Source organism: Quercus lobata, chromosome 12, assembly GCF_001633185.2.
Source record: "Quercus lobata isolate SW786 chromosome 12, ValleyOak3.0 Primary Assembly, whole genome shotgun sequence".
Lineage (NCBI taxonomy): Eukaryota > Viridiplantae > Streptophyta > Magnoliopsida > Fagales > Fagaceae > Quercus > Quercus lobata.
Window position 1 is genome coordinate 34,340,459 of NC_044915.1, and position 16,913 is coordinate 34,357,371.

The 16,913-nt window shown below is 36.8% G+C and overlaps 1 protein-coding gene and 1 pseudogene across 3 annotated transcripts; one reads left to right on the forward strand and one right to left on the reverse strand.

The window, feature by feature from the left end:
• Nucleotides 1–341: 341 nt before the first annotated feature.
• On the forward strand, nt 342–15,234 carry LOC115971835. Of its 3 annotated transcripts, XM_031091908.1 has the most exons (20): nt 342–659; nt 756–1,060; nt 1,170–1,287; nt 1,573–1,655; nt 2,223–2,446; nt 2,541–2,673; nt 3,575–3,657; nt 4,562–4,771; nt 5,276–5,635; nt 6,106–6,277; nt 7,530–7,721; nt 7,825–8,034; nt 8,121–8,213; nt 11,156–11,370; nt 11,655–12,221; nt 12,462–12,542; nt 12,659–12,744; nt 13,120–13,992; nt 14,431–14,584; nt 14,715–15,234. In XM_031091908.1, exons 1-20 carry the CDS (start codon nt 527–529, stop codon nt 14,797–14,799), a joined length of 4,377 nt encoding a protein of 1,458 aa, XP_030947768.1. In that variant the 5' UTR covers nt 342–526; the 3' UTR covers nt 14,800–15,234. The 3 variants fall into 3 exon arrangements, with proteins under 3 accessions (XP_030947768.1, XP_030947769.1, XP_030947770.1); XM_031091909.1 differs by lacking the exons at nt 342–659; nt 756–1,060; nt 1,170–1,287; nt 1,573–1,655 and having other exon boundaries at nt 2,321–2,442; nt 2,524–2,673; XM_031091910.1 differs by lacking the exons at nt 342–659; nt 756–1,060; nt 1,170–1,287; nt 1,573–1,655 and having other exon boundaries at nt 2,321–2,423.
• On the reverse strand, nt 15,180–16,528 carry LOC115971837 (annotated as a pseudogene).
• Between the last annotated feature and the right edge of the window lie 385 nt (nt 16,529–16,913).

Here is a 16,913-nt window from a genome sequence, read left to right on the forward strand (position 1 = left end):
AATAAGTGATTGTCATATCAGTATTTTATTTAAAATTCAATACGTCTTACCACACCAAATAATATCTCAATAAATTTCCAATTTGGTTGGATTTATGTATGGGTATTAAAATTGATTGGGTGTTACTATACTTATTTTTAAATATATGATGAGATAATGTGACATATTGAAATACATAAAAAAAAGAAAGGAAGGGTAAAACATGAGTTTTTACTCACGTTAAATCTCTTAAAAAAAGAAAAAAGAAAAAAAAAGAAAAGTATGAACAACTATTAGAGCATCTATTTCTTGAAGGCCCAATCTAGAATTAGCCCATTATTCATTATTTACTAAAAAAAAAAACCATTATTCATTAAACCCTCCTCTCCTCTGTCTCTGAACCCCAAAAAAGAAAAAACCGAGCTTGCCTCCTTAACTCTCATCAAAGCTTCAAAACCAGAGCAACAAACAACAGCCACAGCCACAGTTTTTGGTTTGTTTGTTTGCTTAGGCTTTAGCTGAGCTGAGCTAATAAGTTATCTCAGTAATGAGTAAATCAATGGCTGAAGAGACTCGAACCCAGTGGAGTTTACAATGCAGTCAGTACCTTGGAGAAATCTCAGCCCTCTGTTTCCTCCACTTCCCAACCCACCTCTCTTCTCTCCCTTTTCTCCTCGCTGGTACCATCTCTCATTCCATAACTCAATTCTTCATCTTCAAGATCATAACTTTTTTTTTTTTTTTTCAAAATTTAAACTTTATTTCATATATAACAGGTTCGGGTTCACAACTCATGCTTTACGATTTAGAATCAGGAAAGATGTTAAGGTCCTTTCACGTATTCGATGGGATTCGCGTGCATGGCATTACTTGTTTATTCATTGATTGTACGGAAGGAACTGTTTCCTCTAAGCTTGGCTTTCAACTTGCTGTCTTTGGTGAAAGCAGAGTCAAACTCTTTAGCCTTGTCATTGAATTGTTTCTGGGTACTCAAAATCAGTCCGAGGTTTCTGTGAATTTGAACCTATTGCATTTGTTGCCCAAGTTTGGCAATTGGGTTTTGGATGTTTGTTTTATGAAGGTATAAAAATTTGATTTTTTTTTTGGGTAGACTAAGTTGATTGGCTAATTTTGGAATTAATGTTTGGTCCTTACTGTGTTGGCTTTTGCTCTATGGATTGATTTTGTAGGGCTTTGTGAGTTCTTACAATGAGGGGAGCCATTGTCTTGCAATAGGGTGTAGTGACAACTCCGTCCATGTGTGGGATATCTTGAATTCTATTGTGATTCTTGAAGTTCAGTCTCCAGGTTAGTTTTAGTAGGATTATGATGTTCATTCTATTTGGTTCACTGATTGAAATGTTGCCCATGCTGGGGGCTTTTACAATTGTGTTCAAAGTGACGGATTCACATAAACTTAGTTATTGGAATTCCATATTTCATATTTCGTTGCATTGGTGAATTATATATTGGACTGGGTGCCTCATAAATTAGCCAAAAATAGTTGCACAAAACTGCCTTTTTCTTTTGTTCAATATTTTATTTTATTTGTTTTGTTCCACTCTTCTTGCTTAATTTTTCATTGAACTGTAGAGAGGTGCCTCCTTTATTCCATGAGGCTATGGGGTGACAATATCGAAGCTCTCCGTATTGCATCTGGTACTATTTTTAATGAGGTGGCTGATCTCTTCTTATGATGAATTTCTTTCAGTTTCGTTACTTTTGGATTCTGGATTTCTACCTATATATGTATATGGTTTCATGGTTTTAACCTTCATCAACCTCACCCAACTCTGAGGTTTTGATTCCATCAATAAACTCACTCACACACACACATGGACATAAAAGAACATCTTTATATTGACATACTTCGTAATGTAGTAATAAAAGAACATCTTTATATTGAGCATTGTAATTTTTCTAATACTATCATTGTTAATTTTCTTATTGTATGGTCACTTTTTTCTTTTTTAATAAGTCTTATTCTATGGTCACTCCTAGCATGTCTACAGAGTCTCCAGTGATTGAATTCCTCCTTCAGGAAGGATAAAAGGAAAGGGAACTAGTCCTTTCCCTGATTATAAAATTTTAGTCCCATGTTGTTAGTGGAGCTGATTTATCATCTACTAGAGACTATCGTACTTATCTGCTAATTACCGTAATCCTTATAGTTTTTAAAAGAGGCTTTTGACCTTGGTCTTTATGTTATTCCTAACCCTTTGAAACAAAAATGATTCTTTCAGATTCTTGTTTGGAAGGTGGTTCCTAAGTATAATGCTCCATCTTCGAAGAGTCCTGTGGAAGACCATTTTGATCAGAGCTATCCATTTTCCAACCATGTCCTATTTCATTATCAGCAGTTTGAAGCTGTTCATATGGATAAACTTGCTGGACATGAAGGATCAATCTTCCGCATAACCTGGTCCTCTGATGGTTCCAATCTGGTATCTGTCTCTGATGATCGTAGGTGAATTAGTTTCTTCATTAATACCATTCTAATTGTTAATACTTGTTCTTGGAGGAGTGATTCCACACAATAACCAGTTTCTTGATTTGTGCAGTGCTCGTGTTTGGGCGGTTCATGCTGAAAGAAATGGTTCTGACAAGCCTGGGTATTCTATTGTGCCTGAACTTGATGGTGTTGTGCTGTTTGGTCACAATGCTAGAGTTTGGGATTGCTGTATTAGTGATTCTGTAAGCTTTACAAAATCCTTGTTCATTTTATTGCGTCTTCTTTTTAACAACTTAGGACAAAAGAAAATAGTTTATTGACATTAGTTTAAAGTGTTCTTAATTTTTTTTCTCAGTATGAAAATTATTTACATGTGTAAACTGTTAAATGAATAAGAATTTGTTTTCATTATGAGTTCGTAATAGAATTTATTTTCATCATCTTGCTGGGTTGGTTTAGCATGTGACTAAAATGTCCTTCTGAGCATTATTGTCAGACTGGTTTAGATTAAAGACATACAGACAAATGAAAACAGGTAGTAAAAAGATTGATAGATTGCATTTAATGGTTAAGGTCAAACCAATATAACGTTTTTGTGATTGAGAACAGCTCAATCGATTATTATTATTATTATTTCATAGTTTTTGTTCTTTAATCTTATTATCTTTTAAATATGTTTAATTTATTAGATCAACACTTTTTTCCTGGTTAGAATTGTCTTCAAGTATTACGTTTTATGACCTTAACAGGATGGATTGAATAACATTAGAAATGTGATACTGGTTTGATTTTATGCAGATTTTTATGTAATTAACTAAAAACACCTCTTGTCATTTCTAAACATTTCTTTTGCAACCTTTTAGTGTCTTGGTTCTTGTGGCTTTAAGACCATAAGCGGTTTGCTTTTGCCTTTAGGGTGATTTTTGCAATGCTCTTCTTTTATTGTTATTCTGGGCAGGGATAATATCACCATACTGTGACATGGGGGAGGGGTATTGATCCATCAATGATTGCCACTCATTTCCTCTTTTTCCAAAGGGCTAAAATGCAATTTCTGACATTTATGAAGTTTGTTGATTTCTTGCTTTTTCTATGACATATGGACTGCTGGAATCTGATTCTATAATACCTGAGTTGTCTCAGTTAATTGTCACTGCGGGTGAGGATTGCACATCTCGCATGTGGGGATTGGATGGAAAGCAGCTTCTGATGATCAAGGAGCATATGTGAGTTGCTCTGTGTTTCTTTCTTCTTCTTCTTCTTCTTCTTCTTCTTTATTTTTATTTTTCCTGAGCATTGAGGATTATTAATTCCTTAAAATTTTATGTTCTGTGACTTTAAAACTGTAACTTTTTTATTTTTATTTTTTATATAAGTACTTAGAACTGTAACTTGTTTGGTATTATAACTGATGATCCAGGTGCTAGATGTAAAAGTAAAATGATCCCCTTAAGAATTATCTATTTGTAATTGTTCTAGGATCTTATGGACTTGCTGTTTGTTGACAACCTTGATTTAAACCTTATAGCGGACCTCAAGCTCTAGCTTATACTTCATGATTGGTTATTCCACCTAAAATTCATTTTTCCTAGTAGAATGTTAATTTTTAACTTTAAACTGAATAAGGGCAAACACATGTTCGAAGTTCCCAAAAAAGTGTTGCGCCATTCTGTTTCGAAGGGGTAATAATAATAAATGTGCATCATGTGGGACAAGCATTAACTTGTAAAGTGACTCTTTAGGAAAAGGAGTGACACCCAAGAACCAACACTGATATTGTGATTCTCTCCTTGAAATTTTAGGCCGGCATGAGTTTATGACAGTTATTACCCCTACCTTCTTCACTCTATTATGTAATTCTCATACAGAACACACATATCAATAAATTTGTTATTACCTATCAAAAAAAAAATTTGCTACATTAAGTTGGGTGTGGGGGGTTGAACCCCATCCATTTTGAGGACACTAGCAGGTGCAAATTGACCCAAGGTCATTAGAAAATCTATATCTAATTAATATATGTTATATTCGTGTTGTGTTGTAATTATAAAAACTTTTTTCTTGTTTTTTATTTATTTTTTAACTAAATGTAATAATAAACATGTGCACCTCTCTTGGGTTAATGTACAGAGGAAGGGGCATTTGGCGTTGTTTGTATGATGCGAACTCTTCGCTTCTCATTACTGCTGGATTTGATTCTGCAATTAAAGTGCATCAGCTGCATGGTTTTTGGTCTAAGGGCTCAGATGGACGTGCTGAGGTAAAAGAGTTTATTGACAGAACAGAGATATTCACTGCTCGTATCCCTGCTTCATCAGAGCATAATGGACTAATGGACAGGTAGCACTTCTTAATATCAGTAGTTTCTTAGGATGTCTTACTATTCTTAAAACTCTAAGGATCCTTAATGTAGACGAGGAAGCATATAGTCTTGGTCTTGAAGTAACCTTGTGTAAATTAATTGGAAATGTGATTTAGTTCTCCATAATAATACTTTTGTCCTGTTTCTTTACTTATCAAAATAATAATAATAATGATAATACTTTTGTCCTGCATCCCCCACACACCTTGGGAGAGGGGTTGCACTAATTTGTTGGTCCTAGCCATCTGGTGTTTGTTTTATTTTAGGAAAATGTGGTGTATCATAACAATGATGATGATAAACATTTATCTGGATGGTTTGTTAGGGTATCTCATTGTGGAACCCAACAATGGTGGTTCATAAACTTCAGACACCCAACAGCCTTAGAGTTTTTAATCTTCTTGCTTTTTTGTTACTGGTATTTGTTATTTGTCATTTTTGTTACTGTCTAATGTACTGACATTGTTGGTCCCTTGTTGCAGCAAAAGTGAATATGTCCGTTGTTTACATTTCACATGTGAAGATTCCCTTTATGTTGCCACGAATCAGGGTTATCTTTACCATGCTAAATTATCCAAAACCAGGGATGTAAAATGGACTGAACTTGTCCAAGTCAGTAACGAGGTTCCTATTGTATGTATGGATATTTTATCCCTAAAATCATCTGAGCTTTCTGGTGGTGTTGAGGATTGGCTTGCTGTGGGAGATGGTAAAGGATACATGACAATTGTCAAAGTTCTTAGTGATGTTTCTGCTCCTAAAGTGAGCCTCACATTTAGCTGGCAAGCTGGAATGGAGAGACAGCTCTTAGGAACTTATTGGTGCAAGTCATTGGGATATAGGTACTGAATTCCTTCTATAGTAATGGTGTCTAATCTATCTGTTAGATTTTCCTTACCTGACCTGTGCATGGATATGCACAAGATGATGAAATCTGGAACCTGTTGTTTCATATGTTCAGCCCCATAAACATAATAAATTCAGACATGGTTGTTGGTTAAAGAGTGAGTGTGTAGTTTAGTTATTGTTTGTTTTGTTGTTCCTTATTTTTAAATCTTCCGCTAATGTTGAAAAGAAAGAACATCATAGAATAAATAGTTGGGTTATCTGAATGGTGACCAAGTTCTCTTTTATCCTGGGTAAGTGTAGCTTTTCATATTGCTCTATCAAATGACATATCTCACACAACATTGCTCTATGCATGGCACCGTGCTTATACTGTTATTAATTAATAGGTCTCTTAGTCATCTTGCTTTCTTGATTAAAAGTAGGATGTATTGAAAGAGCACCAGTCTGTGGTTCTACATTTTAGGTACATCTTCACCACTGATCCTAAAGGAACGTTGAAGCTGTGGGGGTTATACGATCCTTCACCATCAGTTTCTCACAGCTCTGCAGGGCATTATAATGTGTCTCTAATTGGGGAATTTGCATCATGTTTTGGAATAAGAATATTGTGTTTGGATGCATCTTTTGAGGAAGAGGTATGTGTTTTCCATATTTTATATTCTTTATAATGTTGTTTGGATCAGGGTATTTGTTCTATGGCTCTAAAATGAGTTTTTACTCTTTTCCTTGGGGGGTGGTTCTACTCAGTTGATGTCCTGTTCAAACTGGAGTATCAACTTTTTGCCAAGATTAAATTTTTTCCAATGTGATTGATCATATCTGGAATAACTTATGTCAGCTTAAATTGGTATATCATTTTAACACATTGTAGCCACTCTTTTGTTGGTCTGGTTGTCGTTTCATTTCTCCTTGTTCTTCCTGTCCTGCTTTCTCCAAGTTTTATTTTTTATTTTTTATTTTTTTGATAAGTAAAGAAAATTTTATTCATAGTCTTAAAAAGAAGTCATCCAAGTGTACAGTAAGTATACTGCAGGGGACCAAAACAATCAAGTACATAAATTACAAGCATTCACCAAATCGTAGACCGAAAAAAATAGAATGACTTCCTATGATTGACATCTAATCTGATAGATTTTAAAAAAAGAATAGTTTTAAATCGGCTATACTCCTTTCAGAATCTTCAAAACACCGGTTGTTTCTCTCTTGCCAAATGCACCACATCAAACAATGAGGGATAGCCATCCAGATAACACCATTACAATGATGACCAAAGTTTCCTTGCCAACATGCAAGGAGCTCAACCAGTCTTTGGCATTGCCCAGTAGATACCAAACAAGGTGAACACCACAAACCACAACTCAAAAACAATAGGACAATGTAGTAAAAGATGATCTACTGATTCTGCATTACTTTTGCACATATAACACCAATCTAAAATCAACACCTTCTTCTTACGTAAATTATCAATAGTCAAAATGGTTCCCAAAGCTGCAGTCCAAACAAAAAATGCAACTTTGGAAGGAACCTTTTGCTTCCAAATACTTCTCCAAGGAAAGGACCGAGTATATACACCTAACAAAGCCTGAGTACATACTCCCAAATTTTAATGTTATAATAGTGTTATACAAATATTCTACCCTCTCTCTCTCTCACATACACACACGCCCACAAATACATGTGCATGCACACATACCTATCTAACAGTACAATTTGATAAAAGTAGAATAAATTGTTGTTTTTGAAATATACTGAGAAAAGAGTTTTTCCCCCCCCCTTTAGTTTTTTCCGGATGTAGTTATACGAACTTCTCAAGTTAAAAGAAGATTCTGCACTTTGATATTATATCTAAGCCATTGTCTTGATTCACATTGGAGTTCAATTTTGCAGGTTCTGGTGTGTGGGGACTTACGTGGTAATTTGGTGCTATTCCCATTGTTGAAAAGCCTATTGCTGAATACATCGGTTGCCTCAGAAGAGAAGATGTCCCCAATAAATTATTTTAAGGGAGTACATGGGATATCAAGTGTGTCCAGTGTTTCATTTGCTAGATTAAGCTCCAATCAGATTGAAATATGTTCAGTATGGCCAATAATCAAGCTTTCAAGTATGCAAAACAAAATTTCTGTGTATTTGGGGAATTGATTTGCTTGTTTTTTCTTGTGCTATTTTGTTTTTTGTTTAGACTGGAGGAGATGGGTGCATATGCTATTTGGAATATGACAGAGATCAGAAACACTTGGAATTTATAGGGATGAAACAAGTGAAAGAATTGAGTTTGATTCAATCTGTATCTGAAGATAATGACTCTGTTGATGATTTGGCAAGTGGTCGCTATGCAGCTGGTTTTGCATCAGTAGATTTTATAATATGGAACTTGATAACTGAGACAAAGGTACTCTCTCTCTCCCCCACCACCAAAGTAATACAAATGTTGCCTAAGTTATTTTATTTAGTGCCTAAGAGGGCATAATGGTGTAGGTTGTGCAAATACCATGTGGTGGATGGCGGCGTCCTCATTCTTATTATCTTGGTGATGTACCAGAGATGAAGAACTGCTTTGCATATGTCAAGGTTTGCCCAAACGCTTCTTTGGTGATTTTTTTTTTATTTATTTTTTTATTTTTATTTTTATTTTTATAAACAAATCATAGGTAACTGAGTCTTCTACTTGACATGTTACACCTACACTTCACAGTTAGAGAAGCAATGCAGGCAGACAATGCTGACCAGTGGTCCTATATATACATTCAAAATTATTCTCCTGGACCATTAGCATAGATGTTGCCAAAATAATTAGGATTCCAATCAGATTGAATATGAACTGTGTAAGAGCCACATGGGTAAAATTTTTCTAGGCCTGCATCCAAATCTTGAAGAGTGAAAGACTCGGTGCAATCGACTAGAGGCGAGTCCAAAGGGTTCTTTAGAAAGGTTAATTAAAAAAAAAAAGACTAGGTGCAATCAAAACAAACCAAATTGAATTGATTTTAAGGGTTAATTTGGTGCTTTGGCTTGATTTCCTATCAATTTTACAGCATTTTTAAAGGAAGAATTGGGAATATTCTTTAGCTCAGATTTCTTTTGTTGTCCCAATTCAAGTGGAACTATTTGGAATGGTGTTTGCAACTGGTTGGCCTCTGTATATTTTGATCTCCAGTTAAGACCAAAAGGTCTGGCAAAGGTTGGCGTAGTGAAACTTCTCGATTTCTTGAGTCAGATATCTTTTTTTTTTTTTTTTTTTGATAAGTAACAAAAATTTTATTAAAAAACAAAAAACAGCCAACCCGAGTACATTGGGAATGTACCATGGGGGCATAAATCAATAACCAAGACTACAACGACCAAGTAAAACAGGAAGAGAAGAACAAGAAAAATGACAAAAGACTACATTCCAGTGAAGGAGAGTGTAAAAAAAAAAGACTTAATCTCTAACATAGAGCGTTCACATCCCTCAAAGTTTCTGACATTTCTTTCGCGCCAAATACACCATAATAAGCAATGAGGCACAATTCTCCACAACTCTATATTTCTATGTCGTCCAAACCTACCTTGCCAAGACTCAAACAATTCAATAACCTTCTGAGGCATAACCCAATGAATTCCAAACAAACAAAACACCAACGACCACAACTCACAAGCAATGGGACAATGAAGAAGAAGATGATCTTCTGACTCCCCACAATTCTTACACATATAGCACCAATCAAGAATTAGCACACGTTATTTGCGAAGGTTATCTGTTGTTAAAATCTTACCTAAGGAAGCAGACCATGAAAAGAAAGCTACCCTTGGAGGAACCTTCGAATTCCAAATCATTCTCCAAGGGAAGGATAAGAGGGTAGAAGGGTAGAAAGAAAGATAGAATCCTCTAACCTCAAAACCTCTACTCCTTGCTAGCATCCAACAAACCCAATCCGGACCCTATCCCCGTACCGTCGAAGAGTATACCATATCCATAAACAGAGCAAGGGATTCTTGTTCCCAATCTTGTGGAGGACGACGAAATTTAGCATCCCAATGAATTCTCCCACCAGACCAACACATAACCTCCGCTACTAAAGAATCCTTTGTCCTACTAATACAATAAAGTTCCGGAAAAGCCTCTTGGAGAGTACGATCTCCACACCACACATGCTTCCAAAACTTCACTCTAGTACCATCCCCCACATCATACAGAAGGAGTTTAGAAAAACTCATCCAACCACTCCTAATATGTCTCCACAAGCTAACACCATAAGCACTGGTCACCTTTTTCATGCACCAACCACCCCAATCATTCCCATATTTCACCTCAATAACCCTCCTCCATAGAGCATTGGTCTCCATGCCATACCTCCATAACCATTTTCCTAACAAGGCAGAATTAAAACTCCTCAATCATCTAATACCCAACCCTCCAACCTGCAGTGGCTTACAAACCTGAGCCCAATTGACTAAGTGTAATTTAGAATCACCACTAATACCACTCCACATAAAATCTTGTTGTAACTTCTCCATACGATTTGTCACCTTCCCAGGTAAAGGCAAAAGGGGAAGGAAGTATGTGGGTAAGGAGGAAAGAGTATTTTTAATAAGAGTTACCTTACCCCCCTTAGGTAGATACAACCTCTTCCGCCCTGCTAATCTCCTTTCTATCTTCTCCAAAATAGGATTCCAAATTGACAACTCCTTAAATTTAGCTCCTAACGGTAGCCCCAAATATCTCAATGGAAGAGAGGGTTGTCTACAAGCCAACATCCCCACCAGAGCATCCATATTATGCACCACTCCTATAGGAACCAACTCAGATTTCCCCAAGTTAATCCTTAAACCTAAGACCTCCTCAAATCTAGCCAGAATTGCTCTCAAACTAGCTATTTACGTAGGATCAGCATCACAAAAAATAAGAGTGTCATCAGCAAATAAAAGGTGAGACACCATCACCGAGTTACCAGCCGTATTACCTACAGAGAAGCCTGAGAACTGACTAGTAGTAGCAGCCACATCCAACATACGACTCAAACCCTCCATAACAATATCAAATAGCAATGGAGACAAGGGGTACCCTTGCCGAATCCCCCTAGAACTACCAAAGAAATCAGAAGGTCTACCATTGATCAGAATGGAGAATTTAATAGTAGAGATGCAACACATTATCCATTTTCTCCATTTCTCTGAAAACCCACAGCGCTGAAGCATGTGTGTATAGATTTTTTAAAGATTCACTTTTTCTAGATACAACTTTCCCAGTTTTTTTTTTGTTGTTGCAAATTAAGCCACTAGAAATAAGCTAATTTTGAATACGAGTTATTGTCTTTTCTTATCTTCTTCATTTTCTCTTCTCAAAAGATTTTCTTATGATTTTACAGAGTATACTTCTGCAGTAAGCTTATTTTTTGTTTAAAGTATCAAGTCTTCACTGGAGACTATCAATGTTAAACAATAAGCCAGCACTAAGTTTCTATAATTCCAATGTTAGATATTTCCACTATATTTTTTTACATTTTATATTTTTCTTGTTTATTGTTTTTCAGGATGAAATGATCTATATTCATAGAAATTGGATACTTGATGGGGAGGGGAAAATAATCCCCAGGAATTTGCATGTGCAATTCCATGGGAGAGAGATGCATTCCATATGCTTTGTATCTGAAAATTTGCAACTCAGAGCTAATGGGAAGCACAACCTTTATTCTAGATTTAGTTGGATTGCAACTGGCTGTGAAGATGGAACTGTCAGGTTGACTAGGTATGGAAACACTCATTTCACATTTAGATAATGACTTGACCATCAAGGAGGAAGGAGGAAAGAGGATTCAATGTATATGAAAGTTTCTGCTCTACTTTAGCCGATGATGCCAATGGACCTAAGTGCGCCAAACCCCCCTCCCCCCCTCCTTTTCTCACTCCCTTTTCTTTCCTTAAAAAACAAATGGATAAAAGTCCTCTTATTAGCTCATTACAAAACTTAGGAATTGATATGGTGGATTTACTTAGCCGGGCAATCTCCTAACTATGTTATGATTTGTTTAGGTATACACCAGGTGTTGAGAATTGGTCTGCATCAAAATTGCTTGGGGAGCATGTTAGTGGATCAGCTGTAAGATCAATATGCTGTGTGTCAGAGATACACGTATTTGCATCAGAAGCGAACACCATATCCGATGGGAGGAACAGACAAGTCGTTGACACGGATAATGGAGAGAATCCATTTTTACTGATTTCAGTTGGTGCAAAGCGGGTCTTGACTTCTTGGTTACTAAGAAATAGGAGGTTAGACAAGGAAGAAGCACTTGCTGATCAGCAATATAGTGAAATTGGAAGTAGCAATAAGCCTTCATCAGGAGTGTCCTCATCAATGTCATTTCAGTGGCTTTCTACTGACATGCCAGCCAAGTATTCAAGCTCTCATAAATATCCAGAAGACGCTGAAAAATTAGTTGGTGCAGCAGAAAATGTTTCTAGTACAAAAGTTGATGCAATATCACATTTTCAAGGGAAGGGGAAGATGGACATAAAGCCTTGCCTTGGAGATAAATATGAAGATGATTGGAGATACATGGCTGTCACTGCTTTTCTTGTTAAATATGCTGGTTCCAGGTGAGAGGAAATAACTAATATCTTTTCTGATTTTTTATTTTATTTTTTAAAATTTTATTTAATAAAAAAAATTACTTTATTTTATTTTAAGTAAATTGAATTGAATTAATATGAAATTTTACCGAGTAAAATGGGAAAATGGAGTATACCAGCTGCATGCCCATAAGAACTCTTACAAGATCAATAATACAATGAACATATGAAATGAACCTTTTTTTTTTCTTTCTTTCTTTTTTTCAGGTTAACTGTCTGCTTTGTTGTTGTTGCTTGTTCAGATGCAACACTTGCGCTGAGGGCTCTAATCTTGCCCTATCGTTTATGGTATTTATCAAGTCACCACTGTCTTGTCACCTAATGATTTTTTTGCCCTCTCTTGCATGTCTCCTCATGTGCTTTTCATTCTTCTTTTCTTTTTTTCCCCTTTCACATTATTGCAGGTTTGATGTTGCTCTGTTGGCTCCTCTATCATCACCAGTTTTGGCATTGCAGCATGTCATTGTCCCAATATGTCTTCCTTCTGAAGGTTAGTCTGTTATTTGACTCTGCATCTGAATCTAAAATATAATGGAAGTTGTGCAGATATTGTCCATCAAACTCTGATGGAAATGCATTATGAAACCGAAGATTTCTCCAATCCCACCTCATCTCATTAGTTAATTATTTTCTCCTTTTGTTAACCTTTTTCCTGTCTCAGTTACAATGAACTTATTAAAAATCAGCAGTATTGATCAACTAAGTTGAACTTTTAGTCGCAATGCTAAATTCTTTTACTAATGTCATTGGAGATTTAATCCATGCTTCAGAGAACATTTCTGATTTATGTCTTAAATTTTTGCATGCTGGTGCTTCCAGTACCATCTGGAGGTATTGAGTCTTTACTCATAAATTTTATTCACAGAAAGCATTCAGAAAGGAAAAGTGTATATTGTGATTAGTGGAGCTACTGATGGTAGTATTGCCTTCTGGGATTTGACTGGGAGTATTGAAGCTTTTATGCTGCGGGTGTCGACTCTTCATGTAGAAAAGTTCATTGATTGTCAGAAACGGCCACGCACAGGGAGGGGAAGTCAGGGGGGGCGATGGTGGAGATCATTAAGCAGTAGTCTATCTAAGAGAAGAGTAGGCAGTGGTTTAGTTACAACGAAAGGTGGAGACGGAACAGATCACAATAAGCTAAACCATGTTGCAAGTAGAACAGAATTGCTAATAAATGATTCTGAAAGTAGTGCTGCAGCTTGTTCTCAAGCCACTACCTCCCTTCAGTTAGAAGTGAATACAGATGACTCCTCATCTGAGACATGTGAAATAAGGCCTTCGCATGTTCTAAATAATGTTCACCATGATTCTGAAAGTAGTGCTCCAGCTTGTTCTCAAGCCACTGCTTCCCTTCAGTCAGAAGTGAATACAGATGACTCCTCATCTGAGATATATGAAATAAGGCCTTTACATGTTCTAAATAATGTTCACCTATCTGGTGTTAATTGTCTTCATGTTTCAGATATAAAAGATTGTCAAAGTTCTCTCGGTGGTTTTTTGTTCAATATAATAAGTGGGGGTGATGATCAAGCTCTTAACTATCTTAGATTTGAATTGTTTCTATTAGCAACAGTCACAGATGATGAGTTTGTGACACCAGACATCAGAAATTCAATTAGTGGACCTGAAATTACAAGGCCTTTTGTTACTTATGGAGAAAACCAGAACAAGAATTATGCCATCAAATTCTTATATCATGAGAAAATTGCATCAGCTCACAGCTCTGCCATAAAAGGTAAAACAACAATTTCTTAAGCTTGAATTTTCAATACTGGTAAAGATCTTTTCTGTATGAAAATGAGCTGAAGTGGTTGAATATTTTTGTGTTTGGATTCCTTCAAATATCCTTGCTATCAAAAAAAGAAACTTTTTTATAAATCAACATAACTTGCTAAGAATATTCCTTTCTTCCTTAGTGCTTCTGATTTTTTGAACGCTTAATGACTGTCAACTCAATATTCTGAAATATTTTATTAGTATAAATCATGTTGAGAGATATCAATGCTTTTATAATTGTCTTTTTCTAGTTTGATTTAAATGCTAGGACATGAATTCAAAAGATTGATTGGTTATGAACCAAAGGGAGATAGTAACCTTTCAGAACTTCTGGGCATGTCTTTTGTTGAGGAATTCTGAATACTAAAGCATTAAAATTGATTTTTCGTTTATGAAGGTGTTTGGACGGATGGCTGTTGGGTGTTCTCTACTGGTCTTGATCAGCGTGTCAGATGCTGGAGTTTTGAAAAACACGGAAAATTAACTGAGCATGGTTGTTTAGTCATTAGTGTGCCAGAGCCAGAAGCATTGGATGCTAGAGCCTGTGGCAGGTGAGTAAAGCATCTCAAGTAGATCTAACATTCATGGAGTCTCTTTTCAGGGAAATTATTCAACATTCTATGATAAAGATTCTGGTTAGTTATTTGCCTTTTCATTTACTGGGTTTCGTGTCTTTTCCAGAAACAATTATCAGATTGCTGTTGCTGGAAGAGGGATGCAGATTGTTGAGTTTTCTGGAATCTGTGAAATGGACGGGGGAGAATGAAGTTTTTCATGAATTTTTTTGCCAGTTTACATGAAATTTTTTGACATGAGGTTCATTACTGCAATCGTTTAAGCATCACCTTGTTACTGCAAATGATTTATCACTCTTGCCAATGGTCTGACAACCTATTGTAAGAAGGGTCCTCAATAGCCATCTTGGTCAACCATAGTTCATGTAGGTCGACTTGCAAGTATGAGATCTGCAGCTGAGATTAAGTACAGTTTCCTGCCCCTTAAGAAACCATTTTTTTGGTTGCAAGTGACCGGCTCAGCTAGGAAGCAACAAGGCCTCACTTCCTAGGAAAGGCAATAACCACCTCAATTATGTATTGGGCTATCAATTTTAGGATACCAGGTTAAGTTGTGCAAATCTGAGCTGTGTAGCTCTGTAACAGTAACTTGTACAATTTTGGATAATTAAATTTGATTAATTGATTACATATTTGTCCAAGCTTTTGTTACATGTAGGCAAAACACTAGTTAGCAAATTCAATTTTTGTTCATGAGTTGGTTTCCTCACTTTCCAGGGACAAAGCTTGTGGCATAAGCCCAGGCAATGTTGTTCACTGGGTCAGCAAGATGATCAGCAAGGTTCTCCAAAGGCCCCTTTCCAGTGACAATGGCCTGCTCAAAAAACCCAAACATGGAGGCGGCCATTCTTAATTTCCTTCACCTTAAGCTCGGCAAATGCCTCTGGATCATCAGCAAGCCCCAAAGGATCAAAGCTGCCACCTGGGTATAGAGGGTCAGTGACCTCACCATAGGTCCCCCAGCAATGCGGTAACCCTCAACAGCACCCATGAGAATAACCTGTGTAGCCCAAATGGCTAAAATGCTCTGAGCATGAATTAGGCTTGGATTTCCAAGGTAGTCAAGACCACCCTCACTGAAGACTTGAGCACCAGCTTTGAACCATACTGCTTCACCAAACTTCACTCCATTCCTTGCAAGAAGCTCTGGGAAGACATCCTAGAGCACCAAGCGTTGCCCACCTGCAATGAATAACCTCAAGCTCCCGGTTCTTGGCGAAAGTTTCCGGGTCTGCTGATAGCTCTGCAGTGTCCCATCCATAGTCACTGGGGAATTCACCTGTTAAGTAAGATGGAGGCTCACCAAAGAACGGTCCAAGGTATTTGACGCGATCAGGGCCATACCATGGACTCCCAGAGGAAGCAGCTGGCTTTCCTGCTGTCTTCCTCATTGAAACTCTGCCAGCATTGCTACGGGCAGTTGATAACTCTGTTGGTGTTCAAAGGAACCACCTTGCCTGTGAATGTAGATGAGAGAGCCATGGTTGCCATGAATTGTTAAGCCTTTGGAGTGAGGATAGTAGTGGGTGATACAAGAAAGTTGGGTGTTTACTTGAATGAATGTGGCATACTGAAGTTTCTCGTCTGGTGAGGTCCACAGATCCTATCCTTGTGGATCATCATCCTTTGCCTGATTGGTTGATGAGGTTTTGGCTTGGATTCACGTATCCAACTCACTCACCTAGCCAATCAATGACGGTCATATTGGATTTTGTTCAAAACCATATGGAATTTAATCAATATAGCCCCAGCGGACAAAGTAAAATTAAAGTCTATTGTGGGCTGGGCTTGCTTACTTTGTGGCTTGCCATCCAGGCTACCTCATTTTGTAAAAATTTACAAAATGCTAAACAATGTTGCCAAATGAACATAGTTGTTAATAAGTGATTCTGAAAATAGTGCTGCAGCTTGTTCTTAAGCCGCTACTTCCCTTCAGTCAGAAGTGAATTCAGATGACTCCCCATCTGAGAAATGTAAAATAAGACCTTTACATATTCTAAATAATTTTTACCAATCTGGTGTCAATTGTCTTCATGCTCCGTATATACGGGATTGTCATAGTTCACATGGTGGTTTTTGGTTAAATATAATATTAAGCGGGGGTAATTATCAAGCACTTTACTATCTTAGATTTGAATTGTCTCTATTAGCAACAGTCACGAATAATGATTTTATTCCTCCACATGCTGCACAGAATCCTGTTTTGGATTGTCTTTTTTACCATTCTAACACCTAGCGACTCTCCCCTAATATCCTGACAATTTTTTAGATCAGCTACCTCCTCCCCCACCCCCATGTAATCTAG

Excerpts from the sequence above, each read along its gene's own strand:
- LOC115971835 (XM_031091908.1), top strand. The coding sequence starts at position 527 with ATGAGTAAATCAATGGCTGAAGAGACTCGAACCCAGTGGAGTTTACAA. Across the intron at positions 660-755 it reads TCTCCCTTTTCTCCTCGCTG|GTTCGGGTTCACAACTCATG; the intron begins GTACCATCTCTC and ends CATATATAACAG. Across the intron at positions 13,993-14,430 it reads TCACAGCTCTGCCATAAAAG|GTGTTTGGACGGATGGCTGT; the intron begins GTAAAACAACAA and ends TCGTTTATGAAG.